General features: G+C 37.3%; 1 protein-coding gene across 4 annotated transcripts in view; it reads right to left on the bottom strand.

The window, feature by feature from the left end:
* Positions 1-22,252, bottom strand: part of LOC141901106 (nuclear pore complex protein Nup93-like) — an 84,342-nt gene that overhangs the window by 33,755 nt on the left and 28,335 nt on the right. For all 4 annotated transcript variants that reach the window (XM_074788185.1, XM_074788186.1, XM_074788187.1 and 1 more), the window contains exons 7-12: positions 16,270-16,362; positions 8,595-8,734; positions 2,972-3,104; positions 2,744-2,895; positions 1,239-1,489; positions 965-1,156 (exon numbers count right to left, since the gene is read on the bottom strand). In XM_074788185.1, coding sequence (XP_074644286.1) covers positions 965-1,156; positions 1,239-1,489; positions 2,744-2,895; positions 2,972-3,104; positions 8,595-8,734; positions 16,270-16,362 — 961 coding nt within the window. The remainder of the gene's footprint in view (positions 1-964; positions 1,157-1,238; positions 1,490-2,743; positions 2,896-2,971; positions 3,105-8,594; positions 8,735-16,269; positions 16,363-22,252) is intronic.

Below are 22,252 nucleotides of genomic sequence, written 5' to 3'. Positions count from 1 at the left end.
AATTATTTTGAGATATTTTGTTTGTTTATTTCATCACAACGGCATTTGTATATACGCGGCGCGCGATAGCGGTAGTGCCGGCCACGTGTCTACTAATAGATTTGTATACGCATTGTCAGCAGTGAGCCACGTGCCTAATACATTTGTACTGTATATATACACAAGTCAGCAGTGTATATGAGTCTATAGCACGCTGACAGTACAGAGTCACAGCACTCTCACACGTGGTTGGCAGTGCAAGGGCGTATTGAAGTCAATACAACAAACTAATTGAGAAAATTTGGACAACATTAAAAATTCAAGGACTTCCAATTTACTGAAATTTTGAAAATTCAAGCATTTTCAAGGCCTTGAAAACGCATTTTGTGATTCAAGCACTATTAAGCACTTTCCAGGATCGCTACGAACCCTGAAAAAACGTACCACGATTTTACATGAATTGGCTCAATGCCAACCTCATACTGCTGACAAAGGTAAACCAAAAATGATAAAAAGATGACGGTATGCTTATTATATCAATGTGGGTGGGCAGAATTTATTTTTTATACTAGAGGACCAACGGTCCTGTGCTCTCAATAGTTCAGGTGTAAGATAAGGTCTGCCAAAAAGTGAGATGTCTCTGCCACCCTTGTTCCGTAGGTTATATTACGTTCTCTTTAGATACTTTGCTGGAAGTATGGAATGTAATTTGTGCCCATACTATCATTTGGCAAGAGTCAAGCAGTCATTGTAGAGTGGGCCTCTCACAGACCAAGACATCTGGGGAGTCATGCATCTGGCTGGCTTTTCTTTCACACCCTTGGAAGATAGGATAAGATGCCCTATGAATTCTTAGCGTCTCAACCCAAAAGTGGTTACTATCCTACCCATGAAGTAGCAGATCACAAAACTGAGAAGCTGAAATGAATCATTTAAGATTAAATGTATTGCAGGTGATTAAGCTGAGGTTTAAGAATGAACTTACAAAGTTGACCTTGTGTAGTTTGAGGTAAAGCTAATAAGTTAACCTCATATAAAGCCAAAGCTATGTGAACTGCATGACACCTCAAACGATCGAATCTTGATAAAAACGCCAGAGCAGCTTCAAATTGTGCCGTTAACAACAATACTTGGAAATATACCATTGGTTGTTGATTCGCATTAAAATGGTTCTCCCCTGATGGAATATATAAAGGTATTCACAAATTCATTGACAAATATGATTGACATTTATTCAACAGAATTTTCGACTAACTTACCATATTCTTCTAACAATAATTTCTGTAATTGGTTCAAGGTCATTCTATCAGATGATTCACTATCGTCGTAACCGATTTGAGATAATTTGATCCACAGATAGTCATCAATTTTTTCAGCTATTTCATGGTGACTATCATTAGGATCAGCACATCCTATTATAGAGTATACAGCTCGTTTATAGGGATCAGTGCTGTTACGTATAGAGCGCCGATATTGTAGTTTTAACTGACTCTCACTGTTAGGGCTTAATCTACATAAAACAAAAGTATCATTTGATTATCAAAAAATTTACAAAAGTCAAGTCCCAAGTGGGCTCTAAAAGTAGAGGCCGACGATTACACGAAACAGACCACGGTTTTGCCGGTTAAGAGCATCTCTCCACATAATTAGAGGGACTGTAATGGACCATTTGTTGACACTAACCTTTAATAAACTTCGTATGGATACAATCAAGATAATTCCACCCTATAATTCCACTATTCAAAGATCGATGCGCAGCTTAAACATGGCGCCGCCATTCAATACGCTAGTCACGATGTATCTCTACACACATCAAAATCACACTTGAATTACAAGTGTTGACTTATGAGAAACGATCGAAATCTAGCAAGTTGATTGGGAAAATAGCAGCACTATAGATGCAAAAAAGTTGATAAACCACCTCTGAACGTCTAATCATTAAAACCTTTTTCCTTCACATGGAACTATTTCCGCCTTATCACAGGTGCACTCCGTGCACGCCGTGATTCGCCCATTCAACGATAAAAACTTTCCCACGGTGTTACTATCGGCATTTTCTAATAATTTAGGGAAATATTTTAAAAAAGCAAAATTTCACACCTTGCATTAATAAGATTTAAGTATTTATTCGTTTGACAAATCTACCTCTGAACTCCCACCAACAAGTTATTAGTGGCGACATGAAAATGACGTCATCGACTCACTATCATCTTATAACCTACATGACTACGTCATGAAGGTAAAAATACAATAACTGGAACAGAACGATAACCACACTCAAACGTGGTGAACGGATAATAAGATAAAATCCCACTATTTACAGATTAAAAGAATTTAAAAACCAGAATTTATTTATTCAATCAAAAATAAAAGACACGACGTTTCGATCTCACCCTAGAGATCATCGTCAGGCTGATACTAACTGGAACAGGCCTATAGTCATATGCATATTTCTCGTGCATTTTTGTATTTTCCAGTTCCTTAATCTCAGGATTCAACACAAAAATGCTCATATCTTAACCCTTGTTCCACAGGTTTTCACTACATCATAAGATCGTTAATTGTTATTGCATCACCATTGCCACTGAATACTAGTCATGTCTGACCAGAGCAAACAGGATTGTCATTGACTACTGCATATTGACTATAGTAATTGAGGCATACATGCAGTACATGTAGTAAAACAAAGTGTCATTGCGTGAAGGCACAGCAATGTATCAAGTCAGACATGATGTTAATTAAATCACCATACTGTAAAATTCACCTGTTTTCATCGCTGTTAATATATTCCTCTAAGAATGGATACACATCTCCTAGATGTTGGGGAGTAACTACATTCATCGCTGCTTTAAGATCGCCACATCTTAAACAATAATAAAGCACTGCCCATAGAGGATGTCCATCAACAAGTCCCTCCTTCAACAAAATACATCATGTTACACTAAGTTCGTTTAGAAATAGAAAGAAAATAATCCAATAAATCTTCAATTACCTCTAATCCAGGAGTTGTAGCAGGATGCTTGACATTCAAGAATGCTCTAACAAGATGATAAGTTCCAGGAATTCCACCAAGTTTAGCTTGTTGTAAACTACCAGATAAAGTTGTCTGAATAAATTTCTTGTAACTGAAAATTAAGAATATTCTTAGCATTTTTGGAAATGAAATACTTACATAATTGAACATATGCAGTTGAAACTAAATAGTATAAATCTCAGTTTATGAAATTATTCTAAAACCAAAGGGGCTTGAAAGTTGGAATGGTATGTTGGATTTTGTAATGGAAATTTAGTAACCCAATTTTCATCCTACAAGTCGTATAAATAAGTAGGATTATGCATTTTTTGTGCGAAAGGATTTCTTTGCGTAACAAGTAAGTTCTGTCTGCAAAAATCAGCACCCGCATATTTTTCAGATTAAATGACTGCACTGATTATCAATAAATCAGCGTTATTATAAACTTCGTCTATCAGCCATTCATGTATCTCAGATTGATTGAGGATCATCACAAATACGGTGAGCGCCGTGATATGTAGTGTGTAGTGTATAAATTTCCAATTAAGATACCTGTTGAATGTATTGACTGCCCTTAGCATCAGTCCAATTAGTTGTATGTATATTGAATCATTCAAGTGTCTAATGCGGGCGTTTAGAAAAATCCAGACAACCCCTCTCCAGGCATTCGAGTTCCTATATATTTCATAAGTTAGGCATTTGACAGTCATTCACAAGTTTGTGAGGTCTAACAGTTAGGAATTTGACCATCATTCGATTTCTAAGAAATTTCCATACAAGGCATTCTACTTCCATTCAAATTTCTAGGATGTACTATGTGAGGCATAAATTAAATATTTCATTATCAATCAGATGATTACTTGTCATTTCTTGAAATACAATGAAACAAAAAGAAATTCTAACTAGAAACGAAATTCTTAATATGGACTTTCCTAAATTTACATGAGCGTATGTTTAATCAGCATCAAAATTAAATATCGGAACTCTATTACGCAGAACACATGAAAAAGAGTGAAAACTATTGGATTGAAATCAAATGATGGGTGAAAACTGACAAATTTACAATTAGATCGAAATCAAGGATGGAAAATATCAAGATAAAAATGTCTTTTTTCAAATTATGAATGGAGAAGCATACCTATCTTCTGCATGAAGTTTGTGGCAGAATTTCAGAGAATCCGTGCTCCAAGTGATCAAAAAAGCCCAAGAATGCCCCCCTTGATTGAATCAAGAGGTTTTCATGAAAAACTGTCTACTGATACGATCTCCATCACACACAACTCCATGATGATTTGTCATGAATATACATGGTAGTGGGTTTCCCCACTGACTCAAATAGACAAATTCACGTTCTATTTATTTCATACACTGTGTGAGAAGTTTGTTAGACAATTTATTTCGTAAATTGAATAATATCTCACTTCCCCCTTTCCCAATTCTAATGCCCTTCTATAAAATTCACTGCTTTTCACGGCCGCCCGCGGTGAACCCTGGCAATTGAATCATTTGCAGTTTCCAGGAAAACTAGGCGTGCTTTTTATATACATTCACAGATCAATACACCACATAGCAGTGAATATATGTACCGCACTTGTGTGTGAAGCATCAATATACGTAAAAGGGCATGTGTTCTTCCGAAACGAAATAAAGTTCCAACAATAAATGAATAGAAAATATCTAAATTAATAAATAAGTAACGGATTCCTATGAAATTCAATAGAGTTAGGGATTCTATTACTGCATTGAATGTTTGGAAAGTTCCAAAGAGAAACAGAGCCTCGTTTGGAAGTTATTTTGTACGGGATTTTGTACCACATGAAGAAAGTTTCATATGCTATAGCAATATGGACTTCGCCAAAGCGTAAGTCCATAAAAATGGGCTTGCCGAGATGGTTGTACTGAAAGCTTAATGGTTTTGTTTTTTTGTAGTAGAATTAATTGAACTTTGAGCTGATCACTTAAAGAGCTAGGCGATCAATTTTGTCTTACATCATAACATGGAATGTTACATTCTGGGGACTTTATGGTTTTATAGACATGGACGAAGTTAGTGCCAGCTTTTAGATGGGTGTTATTTGAATATTGTGGTGTCTTTTGGAATCTATCATGTGTTGATAATTGCTAGATTACTTATGAACATTAGGTTGAATTTTTCTGTATAGAAAAATACACAGCTTATGGAAAAATCATGACTAACTCAGTCTCTGCCAATTGGCCACTTAATATTGTGACTTCACTTCAGGTGGAGATATTTAAATAAAATAATAAATACAAACAGCAAAAATAAGTTGCATTTCCTTCAAATGACAATCCACTACCATCATCCGATAAAGTTAAATGGCATTTCTGAAGAGACAGTGAACCAGTTAATTCAATTCAATGCAGAATTCCTTTTACAGAAAAGTGTTACAAAAATATTAAAATTCTAAATGAACAGAAAAAATATAAATCTTCATGCAGAGTGCTTTTCAAATTGTCGTAAACCAACGCAATGATAAGATAAAGAAAATTACAAGAATTTTAAAACCGTAAAAGTACATGTTTTTGTCGGGAATATTTCAGATATTTCGGGTGTCAGTTTTCGTTTTACTAGTTTTCCCGACAGGCTTCAGCTCTACGCATGCGTATTCTGTATATGTACTCATTTTCCGGTCAGCCATTAAAAACAGTCTTCTCGTAGTCAACAGAAATTTAGTTGTTGTCGTTTTACTCGTCCTCTTTCCAAAAATAAACCCCCGCAGATGAGATTTCCAAGGATTTGAGCTTGTTTCAACCAAAGAAAGATATATATATAGGAGCCTTTCGACGTCCTCAGGTGGTACCAAATTTTTGACGGGAATGATTTTAGGGACCAACTGAAAACCTAGAGGGTAGCACGTGCCCCAGGTGCTACCCCCTGGATCCGCACTTGCCTACCGGCCATAGCACTGCCGTAGACGTCGAATACCTGACGTATTCCTGGACAGGGGGTGTCAGCAGGGGCAGATCCATGGTTCGGGTTAGACAGTATTGGAAGGAAATTTTAGGGCACACTGACTGATCATGGACTCTTTAGAAGTGGACGCAATAGTCCATTGGGACAAAAGTGGGCTAAAAATGAAGCTGCAAAATGCCCAGTTCAATCCTTTTTCTTAAAAAATTCAAGAGCCTTGATAATCTTGAAAAGTGCCCCTAGAAAATTAAGTAGAATAGGGCTAGTGCCCCTTCAGTGTTTGAAATCTGCAAAATTCATGTCTTCATCTTTATCTATATGGCATGTGCCCTAATCCTAACCATATGTACCCCTATATTCTTAGACACTAGGCAAAACAATGTCAGCATGCCCCTTCAGTTTAAATTTCTGCAAATGGCGCCCCTTTCTTCTACCACCTCTGTGTGTGAGTGCCCACTTCCAAACCACAGGTGCCCCTTGATAACAGTTCAAAACTGTGCCTCTGCCTTTAAAAATCAAATATGATCATCAGCGGACATGGTAAATAAGCGAGCGGCTGGTGAAACATATGTATATGCCTTTAAAACTAGGGGTCCAGGGACACCATGCCCACTTGGGAAGTGGTTCCAAATGCTCAACAATCTAACAATTTCAATATTCAACGCCCCCTGGTGACCATATACAAAAACCAATGCGAAACCTTGAAACTCACAACAATCATAGAACATGTCAGCAGCTACGATTTTGTAATTGATTGTGATAACAAAATATGCCTCGTTACCAATTTAATATGGAAAAACTAAGTTATTCTACTATTTAGCGCCCCCTGGTGACCATATTCAAAACCCAATGACCTTGAAACTTACCACATTCATAGAACATGTCATGAACTACAACTTTGCAATTGATCATGGTAACAAAATATGCCTAGGTACCAATATAATAAGGAAATATTAAGTTATTCTACTATTCAACGCTCCCTGGTGACCATATAGAATAACCAATGTCCTTAAAACTCGCAACAATAGTAGATGATGTCATGAGCTACAACTTTCCAATTGATTGTGGTTACAAAATATGCATAGGTACGAATATAATATAGAAATGCTGAGATATTGCATTATTCAACGCCCCCTGGTGGCCATATACAAAATCCAATGACCTTGAAACTCACTACAATCATAGAACACGTTATGAGCTACAACTTTCTAAATGATTGTGGTTACAAAATACGCTTAGGTATCAATATAATGTGGGAAAAACTTTTTCCCACTTACGAATGAGTACTGGTGACACCAACATGGCCGCCAATTGCGTCATAATTGGCTGATGAAAAATACCTGTCTCAGGTATAAAACATCCCTTTCCAAAGAATACCCATCACAAATTGCAATGAGAAATGGTAAACCAGTAGGAAGCTACAGGACTCAGAATTCGGGCCAATATTAACATTTTTGGGCACTAAAAAGGTCATAGGACGGCCATCTTAAGTCCGATCGACCCAATTTTTGTTATGTTAGTCTTCAAAATTTCCCTCAATAAGTTCAAAAATGTGTAAAAAGTGCTGATTTTGGCGAACAACAATGGCTGCCAGTCGGCCATCTTGATTCTGACAGGGCCATTTTTTGGGCTGAAGATGTGTCTTGGGTAGATACATGTGCAACCCAAATATCAAGACATTACCTTGAAGCGTCTTCAAAACTTCCCAAAATAACTGGATTCCGTCTACGGACGGACGGACGACGGACGAAAAGTGAACGCAATAGCCCGCTGGGACTAAAGTCCCAAGTGGGCTAAAAAGTTGCTGGAAAAATTTCGAAAGGGCACTTCAAATACTAGACCGTATTGGACAATATGGCTAATACGGTTAAGCTCCGCCCCTGGTCAGGATTTTTTACGCCTATACAAACGTTTGTGGAATGGAAACAGATTTTAAGCTGATATACATGTTATCTTTGTCAGCATATTATTGATCGTCACAGATTTTCCTAGAAGGGCACATTCATTTGAATAGCAATTATTTGGCACCATTGCACTTTAGTGCCCCCTACCAAAAGATTTTCATTTATGCAAATCATTTATCAGGGAGGTCTGGGGAATCAAGATCAATGACTTTTAACTCTATAAACCTACATTTTCTGTCATAATTTTGATATTTTTGGCCTCTAAGAAGTGTGTAAATTTGTCAATTTGCAACGATTATTTACGTGTAGATTGTTCACCACTTAAATGTCATATTGAAACTTAGTGAAATCCAAGTTTTCAAGCATTACCATCTCGTAAATCACGTGCATCCATGCATTTTTATAATATGTAGCTATTGATTTATAAATGTTTTAATGAAGGCAGGTTTTAGATGCTCATAAATGCAAGCTACAATGTATCAAACATTTATATGTTGTCATTAGTACGATAACAGTGTCCAAAACATCATTTTAAACGCCCAAATTATCAATTTTTTTTGGATCGAAAAAATTGATGAGTTCCCAGACCTTGATAATTGATATGCAGAACAAGCTATAGGCGACAACACTTTTTGGGCTCAGGCTCCAAAGCGAACTCCGAAATTACCATGAGCTAGTTCCCATAGTATTTTTGATATGTTGTGCCTAGAGCCAATAGCGAAACGAGTGGATAGGAGTGCATCTTTCAATGAGTTATTGTAATTACCTCTCTTCCAGATATTTTCTTGCCTGATTCACAAATATCATCTGTATTTTCTTACTGTTTCGCTCACTGATGAGATCAGATGCTGTTAATACTGGTAACGATATCATATGGTTTACCATACTCCATATTTCTATTACATTCTATAAAAACAAAAAACAAAAACTCAATAACTGAATTACAATTAGCAAAGTGCCAGAAAGCAAAGATAAATCTTCCTAGTGTAGATGTTTACCGATACAAAACTTAACCCTTTGAGCACCATAGCCACATACTTGCAATGTACCCAGACATTGCCCTAATCTAAACTTCATACAGTGTTTGATATGGCTTCTTATGCTAATAAGAAAGGAAATTTAGAGGGAAACCTACTTAGTTCAAAGTTGGAAATTATAGAACATTATGAAAATACTAACTAGGGGTCCAGGGAAACCATGCCCAATGATCCAACAATGATATCAAACAAAGGCATAAAATAATAAAGTCTAATTTTCTGGTCCAACTTGTAAGATTTTAAAGGTAGGTAGGAATTTCTTTTTTAAATTTCTTTTTGGGTGTTCCACACATCAAAGTGGTATGTCCAAAAGCGTGTACAGTAGACTGTCAATAACATCCGTAGAGTAGCCGTGTTAACCAGGTTTAATGACTCATTCACCTGATGAAGCTTTTATTCATTAGAAGCGAAAGCTCGTGCGTCAAATAAATAGTTAACCTATACAGTACTACTCGTCTCGTTACTTATGTCAATAACATCATATAGGACAGACCAGCCTTCGCTTTTGGTTACAATCACGATACAATAAAAGATGATGTCATTTCATAAATTGAAATAACGAGTGCAAATATAAAATGCTCTAAAAAGCAACAAACTTTGCTGAGTAAATCTTTATTTACAATTCTTTTAGGGAACATACAATTTTACATTCTAAATAAAAGAAAATAAAAATATGAACTTCTGAAATCTTTTGAATTTCACTTGTTTCTCAGGCTTTGCATCGCAAATGCCTCTGTGACTGACACTTAACTCACTGGAACGAAATTTATCTTGATGGCGGTTCTGACTCCTCGTTGACCTCAGTCAGTATAACTTGCAACTTTCATGGTTGCATGTTGTAATGTCAGGCCTCGAATTTGGGAAAATCAGACCTGGAGCAAGAGCATTTCACCAAAGACCATCAGCATTTTAGAATCCCAATTTGCCTCCGTAAATCGAAAAACCCACGGCAAAAAATGTGACACAGAATAAATGTACAGGAGAATTTTATTAAAGATATCAGAGTTTAAATATACACAAAATAGAAAAGAAATACACATCTTATTCTTAACTTATATACTAAAAATAAGATTATGATTATGATAATATTAAAACAGCATCTTATCAAATAATCAAATTGGATTCAAATACTAAATAGATTGAAAGACCACAGAACAAAATTGTCACTTTTACGAATATTGCATATATATATAACACATATTTACAGTAGGGATACATTATGGATTAGTCACTCATTGGTAGGTAAGTCATCACATCATATCATAATATATGCGTTTGCGGAATATCCAATACAGTTAAGTTTCCACTTAACGACCGTAGATGTTTTGACCAGATTTTTCCAGTTTTTGACCACTGGAACTGAAATAGACGTATCCGGAGCAGCTGAAGATTCATACGTCAAAGATGAAAGCGTTGGTGATTCAATCGTCAAATTAACCGTATTTTGCTGATCTCTTGTTGTTTTTGACAATGCAAAGAAATTCGACAAGTTATTCCGTTGATTCAAGTCAATTTTTCGTTGCTTTGCAGATGGCAGAGCTATGATGATGTGCTGACTATAACAACTTCAGTAATACTAATATGTTGTGATGAAATAATGATATATACAGTCTTGTCCAGACTGACAAACTAATCTTACTTAGGGGTAGAATAAAAGGAATAAAAGAGTTACAAACTAAAAACCATTAAAGGCATGCTAGGGGTACTTCTATAATACAATGTCAGTTATTGATTAAAAAGAAAGAATGAGAGAATCAAGAACAACAAAGATACTTATTTTATTAAGATGTGATACAAATTAGGGGTAGGCCTAGTAATAAATCATAAAACTAACTAGGGGTCCAGGGACACCATGCCCACTTGAAGTGGTTCCAAATGTTTAACAATCTAACAATTTCAATATTCAACGCCCCCTGGTGACCAATTACAAAAACCAATGACCTTGAAACTCACCACAATCATAGAACATGTCAGCATCTACGATTTTGTAATTGATTGTCATAACAAAATATGCCTCGTAACCAATTTAATATGGACAATACTAAGTTATTCTACTATTCAACGCCCCCTGGTGACCATATTCAAAACCCAATGACCTTAAAACTCACCACAATCGTAGTACATGTCATGAAATACAACTTTGCAATTGATCGCGGTAACAAAATATGCCTAGGTACCAATCTAATTAGGAAATACTAAGCTATTCTACTATTCAACGCCCCCTGGTGACCATATAGAATAACTAATGCCTTAAAACTTGCCACAATCATAGATGATGTCATGAGCTACAACTTTACAATTGATTGTGGTTACAAAATATGCATTGATACGAATATAATATAGAAATACTAAGAAATTGCATTATTCAACGCCCCCTGGTGGCCATATACAAAAACCAATGACCTTAAAACTCACCACAATCGTAAAACATGTTATGAGCTACAAGTTTCTAATTGATTGTGGTAATAAAATACACTTAGGTATCAATATAATGAGGAAAAACTTTTTCCCACCTATGAATGAGTACTGATGACACCAAGATGGCCGCCAATTGCGTCATAAATGGATGATCAAAAATACCTGTCTTAGGTGTAAAACATCCCTTTTCAAAGAATACCCATCACAAATAGCAATGAGAAATGGCAAACCAGTAGGGAGCTACAGGACTCAGAATTTCGGGCCGAAATTGACATTTTTGGGCACTAAAAAAGGTCTTAGGACGGTCATCTTGAGTCCGATCGACCCAATTTTTGTTATGCTGATGGGCCCTGGGGGGATTCACATACGTCCGAAAGATCAAGCTAATTGATTAAAGCGTCTTCAAAATTTCCCTCAAAAAGTTAAAAAATGTGTAAAAAGTGTTGATTTTGGCGATCAACAATGGCTGCCAGTCAGCCATCTTGCATCTGACAGGGCCAGTTTTTGGGCTGAAGATGTGTCTAGGTTAGATACATGTGTAACCCAAATATCAAGACATTACATTGAAGCGTCTTCAAAACTTCCCAAAATAACTGGATTCCGTCTACGGACGGACGGACGGACGAAAAGTGAACGCAATAGCCCGCTGGGACTAAAGTCCCAAGTGGGCTAATAAAAGATAAAACCATTCCAAACTAAACAAATTTGAAGGGGATAATGCAATACTGAATTTAAGCCGATGACAGTTTTTAGCCTAAAAATACATAAGCTAGATCTCATGAAACTCGCCCAATTACCCTTCGTCAGATAATTTAATTCACTGATTTGTCAATTCGTTTGTCTTAATTGAGGATGTAGGAGGCTGAAAAACCCTAAGCACAATAGTCGCCGAGCCGATGTGTTTATTCATCGCCGTGACTATTCTATACATGCGATTATTGAAACCTATACCGTATTTTCCGGTGTATAAGTCGAGTTTTTCGAGACCAAAAATCATGTCCAAAAAACGTAGGTCGACTTATGCACCGAATACACTTTCAATATCGTTTAAACTGGCGATGTTTAAGAGTTCAAGGTTGCCATGATGAAATGGAATATTCATTTATGTTAGGCTACACACGCATACCAATTAGAATTTAGGATAAAATAGTAAAATAGTTTCTTATAGTTTGGAAATGGTTCAAAATTAACTGATATTAAAAATCAAATGAGAAAGAAAAGCGCGCGCGTGTATAACTGTAAAGCACTTTATATAGCTGCGCTGCTGTGGCAGCGTGCCAATAATCAATACACAGCAGTCTAATACTAGACTACAGGCACGCAGCATTCAATGTATATACAATACATTCAACACGTGGATACAATCAATGAGCACTCATCCGGTAATTTACTATCAGAAACAACAGATCCCAATGTTTAATTACAAACAGTGGTAAAGACTCTCAACTACTATGAGAATGGAGTGACATATGTAAACACATGATGACAGGATCTCGACTTATACACCGACTATAGCCTTAGTACAACTTTTTAAACTGAAAATTTGACCTCGACTTATACACCAAGTCGACTTGTACACCGGAAAATACGGTATACACAGACACACGCGCGGCTCACTGCTGACACCGCCTGTATTTCTTATAGATGTATGCTGCGCATTGTTTATCAGTAAATCTGGATGGAGCTCTGACTGAAGTTAGATAAATAGGTCAAGTGGCAGCGCTAATTTATATTTTATAATGCAGCGTCAAGAACTGCAGGTGATTGACGGCTGACCTATATTGTGAACCAGGTGTGCCGCGGGTTATTTATATCACCTATGGCAATAATAGAAACAAATTCACCGACAGCATTTCATTGCCGCCGGTAAGGAGACCAACCGGCAGAAATCTTGTTCGAATGAAAACAATTTGTTTGATCGAACAATACGCTTTTTGTTTGAACCAAATCTTTTCTTCATTCTGACAAAAAATGTGTTCGAAAGAAAGCTATGTTATTGTTGAAATTAAAAACTTTTTGTCCCGGCAAAAAAATTTGGTTGAGCGAAAAAAATTTTTTTCGAAAGAATGTTTGAATGAAAACCATTCTGTTCGATTGAACGAAGTACTTAATACTTTTGGTTCGGAGAAAAAACTTTTTACAATATACTTGTTCGAACGAAAAAACTTAATGTTCTGACAAGAAAATTCTGTTGAAGTTAAAATGATTCTGTTCATTCGAACGATTGTTCGAACGAAAAACCTTCCGTTTGGACAAAAAAATTTGATTAAACTTTGTTCTAACGATTTTTTCAAATTGGTTCAATCGACGAAAGAATTTTTCGAGTGAAAGGTCTTTTGAACGAAAAAAAAAAAGATATTTCTGGGGCTCCGCAGTAACTTAAAGCCGGACGTACGTCGGCCTTGTGACGCGATGCGATCCTCGCGTTGCATTGCAAGTTTCGGTGCAAGTCAGTTGCGATATGATTGTCAGCGACTGTGTGCGACTAGTTTCTGCCAGTCGCAAGAGCGCGTAGGTCGGTTGTGACGGTTGTGTCGCCACGCAGAAAGTAGAACACGTGCGACTCCTTGTGACTGGCTTTGCTGACAGTCGCAACCCGTCCCAAGGGAGCGTAGGTCGATGAGTCATTGCGACATAATCGTCGCTGGTGGTCGCAGTGAATGGCGTCGTAAAAAATCTACATCAAGCCATCCCAAAATAATTGTCTGTTTGCCGTAACACCGACTCCAGGGACTCACGGATATTGTATATTGTATATTGTTTTTTCTACACAACTCAATTCCGTTTTATAATTAGCAGCTTTGCTTTGATTGACATGATGCCAGATTGTCCCCAGCTGCTCTACCAGCAATTGTCCCAAAAATCTGTGTCTTGATAAGCTGAAAATTTTTCATTTTGTAATTTGTATCAGTTAATAAATGAGTTGTTGATACTATTTTACAGGCTTCTCGCTTTATCTATGTCTGTGAATGTTGCACGGAGAACTCTGAACCCCAGGCGGAAATAGCCGATCAGCAATTAGCGATTTGTTTTTTAAGTTTGATTCACAGCGCTACTGATTGTGTTTAGGGGAGGCCGAGCTCTCCTCTAGTATCGCGGGCATGCACGCGAATGCATTTTGTTTGAAATAGAATTCATCATGGCCAGAAATATTTTAAGGAAATAACCGTTTGTAATGATGCCGATATCGGATTCTGCAACGTAATAATAATACAGATTACAGAAAGATATCTTGACATAGCCGAATTCAAAATTTCCGGGAAAACAGGGTTAAACCCTAGACTTAAGGCGGTTTTTATACTCCTACATTTTCTACAAATAGGTCTTCGGAATGGTATTATTATATAAACCTGTCTGAATAATACAATTTTAGAACAACATCAGCTTTTATTTTTACATTCTTACCACAATGATCAGGGGTACAGTGATAGGGCCATCCCAAAATACATCTGTTTGCCATAACACCAAGTTTTCAGGATGAGTCGGTAGGTAGGTAGGTAGAAATATATTTGGCAAAATTTTAGGGCAAAAAAAAAAACAAATTTATCACCTTTTTTAAATGGAAACAATATCAAAAATCTGCGTGTGGTGCACAGGAAATATGTCTATAGCCCAGATTTTAAGAATTATTTTAAAATTCTAACTTTGTGTGTGGAGCTTCATCTCTGCGTTCAAAATGAAACAGTACATTGAATATATTCGCGCAATAACATTACCAGCTTTAATATAGCCACTAAGAACGAATGGTGGCTTATTGGAACACTGCCAGTTTCCCCGGAAAACTTAAACTAGGCCTCACTCGAGGCATGTTTTCACACGATGCACTCTTGATTTCAAACATATGTAGCTCATAAATCCGTAGTGAATGAGGCAATTCTCTCCGGGAATACCTAAAGAAAGAGAAAATATTTACCAGTATGTGTTACTGATGCTAACAACTAATTAAGCATGACCAAATATTGCGAGTTGCTATACGACACTAAAATATCCGGTTTGTATATTATCATTTAGAAATATAATATGGCCACCCTCAACTCAAGGGGAAGAAAGTCGATAAATGTGCAGAGCTCTCATTGGCATCATTAATCGGTATTGCACAATCCCAAGGCTAGCGAGTCCACTGAGTAGTGAAGGGGAGGCAGATTATATTTTTCTTCTAAATTACTGAAGTAGCAAACAAAACAGCTGAAAGGAGTTAATATTCCGATTCACTGGGCAAACGAGGTTCAGTCATGAAAAACAAGGCCTTTTCATTCGATGTAATTCATTAATTTATTTAAGAAACTGAAGACTTACCTCCCTCACTCGTACATGTATCATACCCAACGATTAGTGGAAGTTAATATGCTACAGTTCTTCCTTTACCTAGACGCCAATGGTACTTTCATGTCAGTGACCAAAATTTAAAAATGCGCCATATTTTTGTTTTCTTCACAGTAATTGTTAATACACAGCTCGATATTTTACCAAATGTTTTGATAATTCCGGGTCTATTTTAGCGAGGATGCACCTGTCATTTTACATACTGTTAAGCACATGCGCATCTGGTAGTGATTATTCATGACTTAGGTCATGACAGGTCAGGTCAAATTACTTAAAAGCTAAGGAAATTTTCCAATTATCTAAAATTTTAAAGCTTAGATCGGTCAAATTGATCAAACATCAATGGCTGCCAGTCGGCCATCTTGATTCTAACCAGGCCAGTTTTTGGACCAGAGATGTGTCTACGGTAGATACATGTGTAAACCAACTATCAAGGCATTACACTGAAGCATCGTTAAAACTTCCAAAAATAACTGGATTCCGTCTACAGAAGAACGGATGAACAAAGACATAAAATGCATATCATTCGCCATCTAACAATACTGGAGTAGGCTGAATTATGAGAGCAATTCATTCACAAAGCCGACTATTGCTGAAAATTGGAAAGTCGTCAGGTTCCAGCTCTGATGCTCTAAGGGTTAATAGGTTCTATTTTTATTCTACCTTATCTTCAAGTTTTTCACCCACTTGACTGAACATCGTTGGGAGTTTCTCTTTAATACCATGTTGTATCACTTGATCATTGTAAACATAAACCTACAATACAAAAAAACAAAATATCAAGAAATTCCAAATATGGGCTAACATTCTGATGTCTCACCTGCACCATTCCTCATGCAAAATTTGAGAGAAATCGGTCATTGCATAAAGAAATTAACAAAAATTCAAGATGGCCACCTTATCGAGCATATAGGAAGGACAATAAGCTCCATTTTCAATCGAGCTGGTCATCTCACCGGTCCCAATCTGCAAACCCCGTTTCGAAAAAAATCCATAAAGAATTCCAAGCTGCATCATGCAAAGTTTCAAGAGGACCATGCATAAGCTGTCTTCTTTAGTCCCCACATGGGATGGCAAAATGACGTCGTAACTTTACACAATCATGTCATAAGCTACAAACTTGCAATTGATAGTGGTTACAAAATATGCATAGGCACTAGTATGAGTAGACAGATTGTCAGGTTTCAATATGTTACTCTGAACAGAAGACTGGTAATATTCCAATTCTATGTAAGGAAATATTTCCTATGACAGCGTTATCCCATTAGCACCCAGGAAGAAAGACACTCTAAATATTTGGATGGATATATGAAAGCTGTGGGTACTGGAGTGTGTAATGGGTAGTGTAGTGTGATCTGTGTGCATTTGTGGCCAGCACACAGATCACATTGTTCAATGGGGTTTGGTCCAGGACTCGCGAGATTTTCAACAACACGGAAGTAACGTGTAATAAATGATGACTTGAATTGCATGACTACATACCACCCCTCATTATTGTTGGAAAACTTAACGTTCGGCACTGACTAAAAATTAGTAATAACATTTCAGAAATGGCCAGAATTTTAACTTAGGTTCTATCTCATTTTTATTTTACAATTGCGATTGGTATATTTTAATTTATTTTAACGGCCGTTATGTTTCATGTTTCGTCTGCAATTCACTGCAAATAGTTACGCAACTACGCACATTTTAGTGTTTTTGGCAGCTGTACACTCAATCGGCACTGTTCGTGACTAGCTTCACTGCGGAATTATCATTAATTAACATCGCCATATCACATCATCAACTTAAATTGTGCCTTAAAACCCTAACAGCGGAAATAATTGAAATGATCACACGATTTCTATCATTGAAAATTGAGAGAGTGGCCATGTTTGTGTTTGCTGCTTCGCTTAAATCCTGCGCGGTGGCGCAACCGCGCGGAGTGGGGCCGATACGTCTAGGAATTTCACCACATAGTTTCTATTACTCCTCAGAAAATTCAAGGGAAAATTCAAATTCATCCCGATACAGAATAGCTCATTCCAATTTATTTTCATGTATTACAAGTTCCTGTTATTTTGTAGTAAATAGTCAAGGCGTCCACATAATACTATAAGATTTGATGATGTGGGACACCAAATCGTGTTCTTTTGGCCTCCCGAAATTCATACTCCAAATACCCAAGCATTTCAAATGGGAAGATATTGAATTCTGTACAGTATTCTGAGGAATTCGTTGTCTAGATAACCATATACTATTGGGGTTCGAATCAGAGATGAGAACGCTGACCTATAAAATCTGCGGTTTTTTTCTCGAGTTAGACAAGCGAACCAGCTGATGGCGTAGCCCTCAGCACTCACGAGAGTGAAAATTTTAGAAATTAAAAGCGTTTTCCGAGCACTTAGAGGGACCATGAACCCATGAACAACTATTATATTTTGGAAGGTAATGCTATTTCCAAAGTGGCACATCCTCATTCGATGTGGAAACGGCTGAGGGGAAATAAATTTGTTTGATCCGTTTCTCGTGGAAAACCAGCCTACGGCTCATTTTCATGCGTCTCACATCTAAGGTCGAATTCAATTTTGCTTGAGAGGACATCAGGTGGTCTGGTTCAGTCAGTGTTTAGCGTACTAGGGACCTATGTATAATGTGTTGGACGATTGCCACAAGTCTTTGAATTGTTAATTTTATGTTTAACCCTTTAACCGGCAAGTATTTTTCGGCCTATGAGTGATTTTGGACCTTGCAAGGGGAAAACTTAATAACTCAGTAGATATGAGGGATAACCCCATACTGTATGTTTTTTGTGAAAGCTCTTTTCACAAGCTTTCAAGTGATACCATGTTTGCGAATTTTGGGGGTTACCTTCAGGGTCTGACCCCAAGGTCACAGATCCCAAGGTCATCCAGATTTTTGGGCCACCCATAATAAAAAATGTCATGAAATTCATCCCAATACGAATTATCATCAGAATCTTTCATTACTTAGTCCAAATTATCAGCCAAACTCACTAGAGAACGTCTTTAGTGCATTGGCCATTACTACTAACGATATTCTGCCGTCTGGTGTCGCCATCTGCTGATAGGAAAATGAGTTAGAATGCTTCACTGAAATCAATACTTGACTATTCTATTCACTATAGCTTGTCTATTCAAATCGGTCACTAGCGACCGATTGCCAGTTAAAGGATTAAGATAATATATTTTTTGTTTTATAGCATTCGTTAGTTATTTGTCAGACATAGCAGATGTTTTATAGCCGATTTTTCCCATTCAAATGTAAGTTGTATCAAGCAGAAATTTGCATTTTTTTCATATCTATTTGTTTATAACATAATATTGACATTTGTATATTTCAGGTAGATGGCAATTAGCGCGCATTTGGTTCTGATGGTACCAATGGAATTCAGCAGTTGGCCTTCCATATCATATCAATACATTTTACAAATTAATAACCGAAATTTCTCACATAGCTTGCAGCATTCTCAGACCGTCTATGTCTCGTAGTTTTAGGTTGGAAACTAGAATGAGGCAAAGCCTCGAATGCCACAGGCCTGAAATTTACCGCCACATGAAGTTACAGGGTTTGTGGTAAATGCGTTAGAAATATCATGGCCACAATTTTTTCTATAAGAATGATATTAGCGAACATGTGTACAAAGTGTAAATAATCTATCAACAGTTGCAGCCTCTAGGCTGTTTTCCCCTGATAGTCATAATTTGAAACGGTCAACAATTGCAGCCTCTAGTAATAATTTGAATCGAATCGACCCAATTTTGAATAGGGTTTTGGCACAAGTGATACCCTACTTGTGTACCAAGTTTGAAAGCAATTGGTCAACAATTTTGGCCTCTAGGCTGTTAACGTCGTTCTTATGTCGCCCCCCTGGTGGCAATAATTTGAATTGAATCAACCCAATTCTAAATAAAGTTCTGGCCGAAGTGATATCCTACTTGTGTACCAAGTTTGAAATGAATCGGTCAACAATTGCGGCATTTAGCCTATTAACATCATTTTTCATGTCGGCCCCCTGGTGGCCATTATTCAAATCGAATCGACCCAATTTGAGATAGGCTTCGGTCCCAAGAGATATCCTACTTGTGTAGCAAGTTTGAAATGAATCGGTCAACAATTGCCGCATCTAGGCTGTTAACGTTTTTTATGCCAGCCCGATGATGGCCAAAATTTGAATCAAATCAGCCCAATTATAAATAGGGTTCTAGCCTAATGCACTAGTCAATGAAAGTTCCCGCCCTACGGAAGCCGGGAAACAAAAATTAGCGACCCATAGCGCCGAGATAGAGGCGATCCAGTGAAAAGATGAGTGGATCGCATACCGGTATCAGTGCAGCTTTAGTGACCAGTCCTTGTGTACGGACCCGATCAACAACGCCAAATAGCGCTGATGTCCTCACCCGCAACGTCGAACCATAGCGATCCACAGCGCTAGCTAGCGCCATCTTCACCAACAAACTTTTTGTTTCCATAAATTCGTATTTTTACCATTTTAAAGAGCTCAATTAGATCACTTTTTTCAAACATTGGTTTGTAATATTTTTCTGATGACATCATTTAGAGAAATCGAATTTCAGAATTTTTACGGTTCTCAAACTGCAGATACCAGTTTTAGTGTTCAAGTATTCCTGGTACCACACGGCGATCCGTAGCGCACAATTCTCCACATACTTAAGCGATCCATAGCACAGGAATCCCCCTGTGTGTAGGCGATCCATAGCGCTACGGAAGCGATAAAAATAACGTTACCAGTAGCGGGAAAAAAGTTCCGATTGAGCGATCCTAGCGTCGCCACTAATTTTTTCGTTTCCCGGCCCCCGTAGGACGGGAACTTTCATTGACTGGTGCATAAGTGATATCCTACTTGTGTACCAAGTTTGAAATGAATCGGTCAACAATTGCGGCATCTAGGCTGTTAACTTTGTTTTTCATTTCAGCCCCCTGGTGGCCATAATTTGAATCAAATCGACCCAATTTTAAATAGGGTTCTGGCCCAAGTGATATCCTACTCGTTTACCAAGTTTGAAATGAATCGGTCAACAATTGCAGAGTCTCGACTGTTAACGTCATTTGCGGCGGCGGCGTACTCAGACAGGGGTAAATCTATATGCCCCCTCTCAACTTAAGTTGAGCCGGGGCATAATAAAATATTGATGCACTTTCAATATGCTTTTTTCTGACTTCGATACATATAACCACGTCTACATAGCTCATTGAACCCGTTTCGAAGTACGCAGGTTCATCAAAACCCAGCATTTGCAGGGCTGCATCTACACTTAATTCAGCTCCAGTAACTGAATCCACATCTGTAGATTCTCAATAGGTTTAATAATTCCTTTTTCAAAAACCTGGCTCTTCTGCATTCAACCAGTGTTTCGAGCTTAGTGTAGATGCATAACCTTGGTAGAAGATGCAAGTGTAGACGAAGCTTCTCTTTTTTTCTTGTTAGTAGAAATGAATAGGAATTATTCATGACTTCAGGAATATGCATAAGAAAAAGCTCTTTTATATGTTTAGATTTATTCGAACATAAAAGTGAAAAGATGGAAACAAGTAAAATTTTGACAATCTCCAGTTTAAAGATTCAACTTCATATCCTTGCACTTGATATCTGCATCACCTAAAGATGAATAAAATCAAACAAAAAAATCAATTGATTGCAGAAAGATAAATAATTCAATACAGCAGCAATGACTACAGGTGATGTACCGTAAAAACCGGCGCATAAGTCGGGTTTTTAATCCTTGATTTTACCATTACATTATTGACCTCGACTTATACTCCGAGTACAGTTTTCTACTAAGTATTTTCAGGTCACAAGAAATATTGATTCTACCAGACAAAAAAGACAGTGTTCATCTTCTCACTGCTATAACAGTTACAATAATTATTCATGATAAATAAAGTTATTTAATGAAAAAAACCTTTCATTTTGACACAGCTTCATTTAAAACGATGTATTCATATATGGGCGCTCATAGCAGCGCTTAATACATTAGGCTATATATAGCGTGTGACTCACACTACTGTATCACTGTATGGTAGTGTATTATACCTGAGTGTGTGTGTAACATTCTATTGATTAACACACAGCAGCAATCAGGCTGACGCGCGGCGGCGTGCGTGAAAACGCACATCGTTATCAAAACAAACTATTCAATATAATGATACAAGTAATTATTCTTCTAAGAGAAGGGACTCGACTTATAAGCCGGATATATGTTAAAATCATGAAATGTAGGTCTAAAAATCGACCTCGACTTATACGCCGCGTAGACTTATACGCCGGTTTTTACGGTATTCACCATTCAGTCATTGAGGCCTACTCTCTAATCCTGTAAACCTGGCTTATCTAGTCACAAGTTGACCTCAAAATTAGCATTTCTCGGGTTCCTCTAACAGGCTAAATTCTCTGAAAAAGAAACGTTACATTTGAAATAAAAATAATTGCATGTGGAAAGACTTCTTAGTAATGCAAATAAATGACATGAATGTTCCTAGCCTAACTACTTATGACTCTAAGATGCCTAGGCCTACTTTTCGCGTCCATGGAAAAAACATTAGGCCTAACTAGTAGTTAGGTGGTCTGTCAAAACTGTTGCCTAAAAATAAGATAAGTATCAGCTAAGTAGCAGTGAGTACACTA

This window comes from Tubulanus polymorphus, chromosome 3, assembly GCF_964204645.1.
Source record: "Tubulanus polymorphus chromosome 3, tnTubPoly1.2, whole genome shotgun sequence".
Classification (NCBI taxonomy): domain Eukaryota; kingdom Metazoa; phylum Nemertea; class Palaeonemertea; order Tubulaniformes; family Tubulanidae; genus Tubulanus; species Tubulanus polymorphus.
This window is presented reverse-complemented; position numbering and strand designations above follow the sequence as displayed.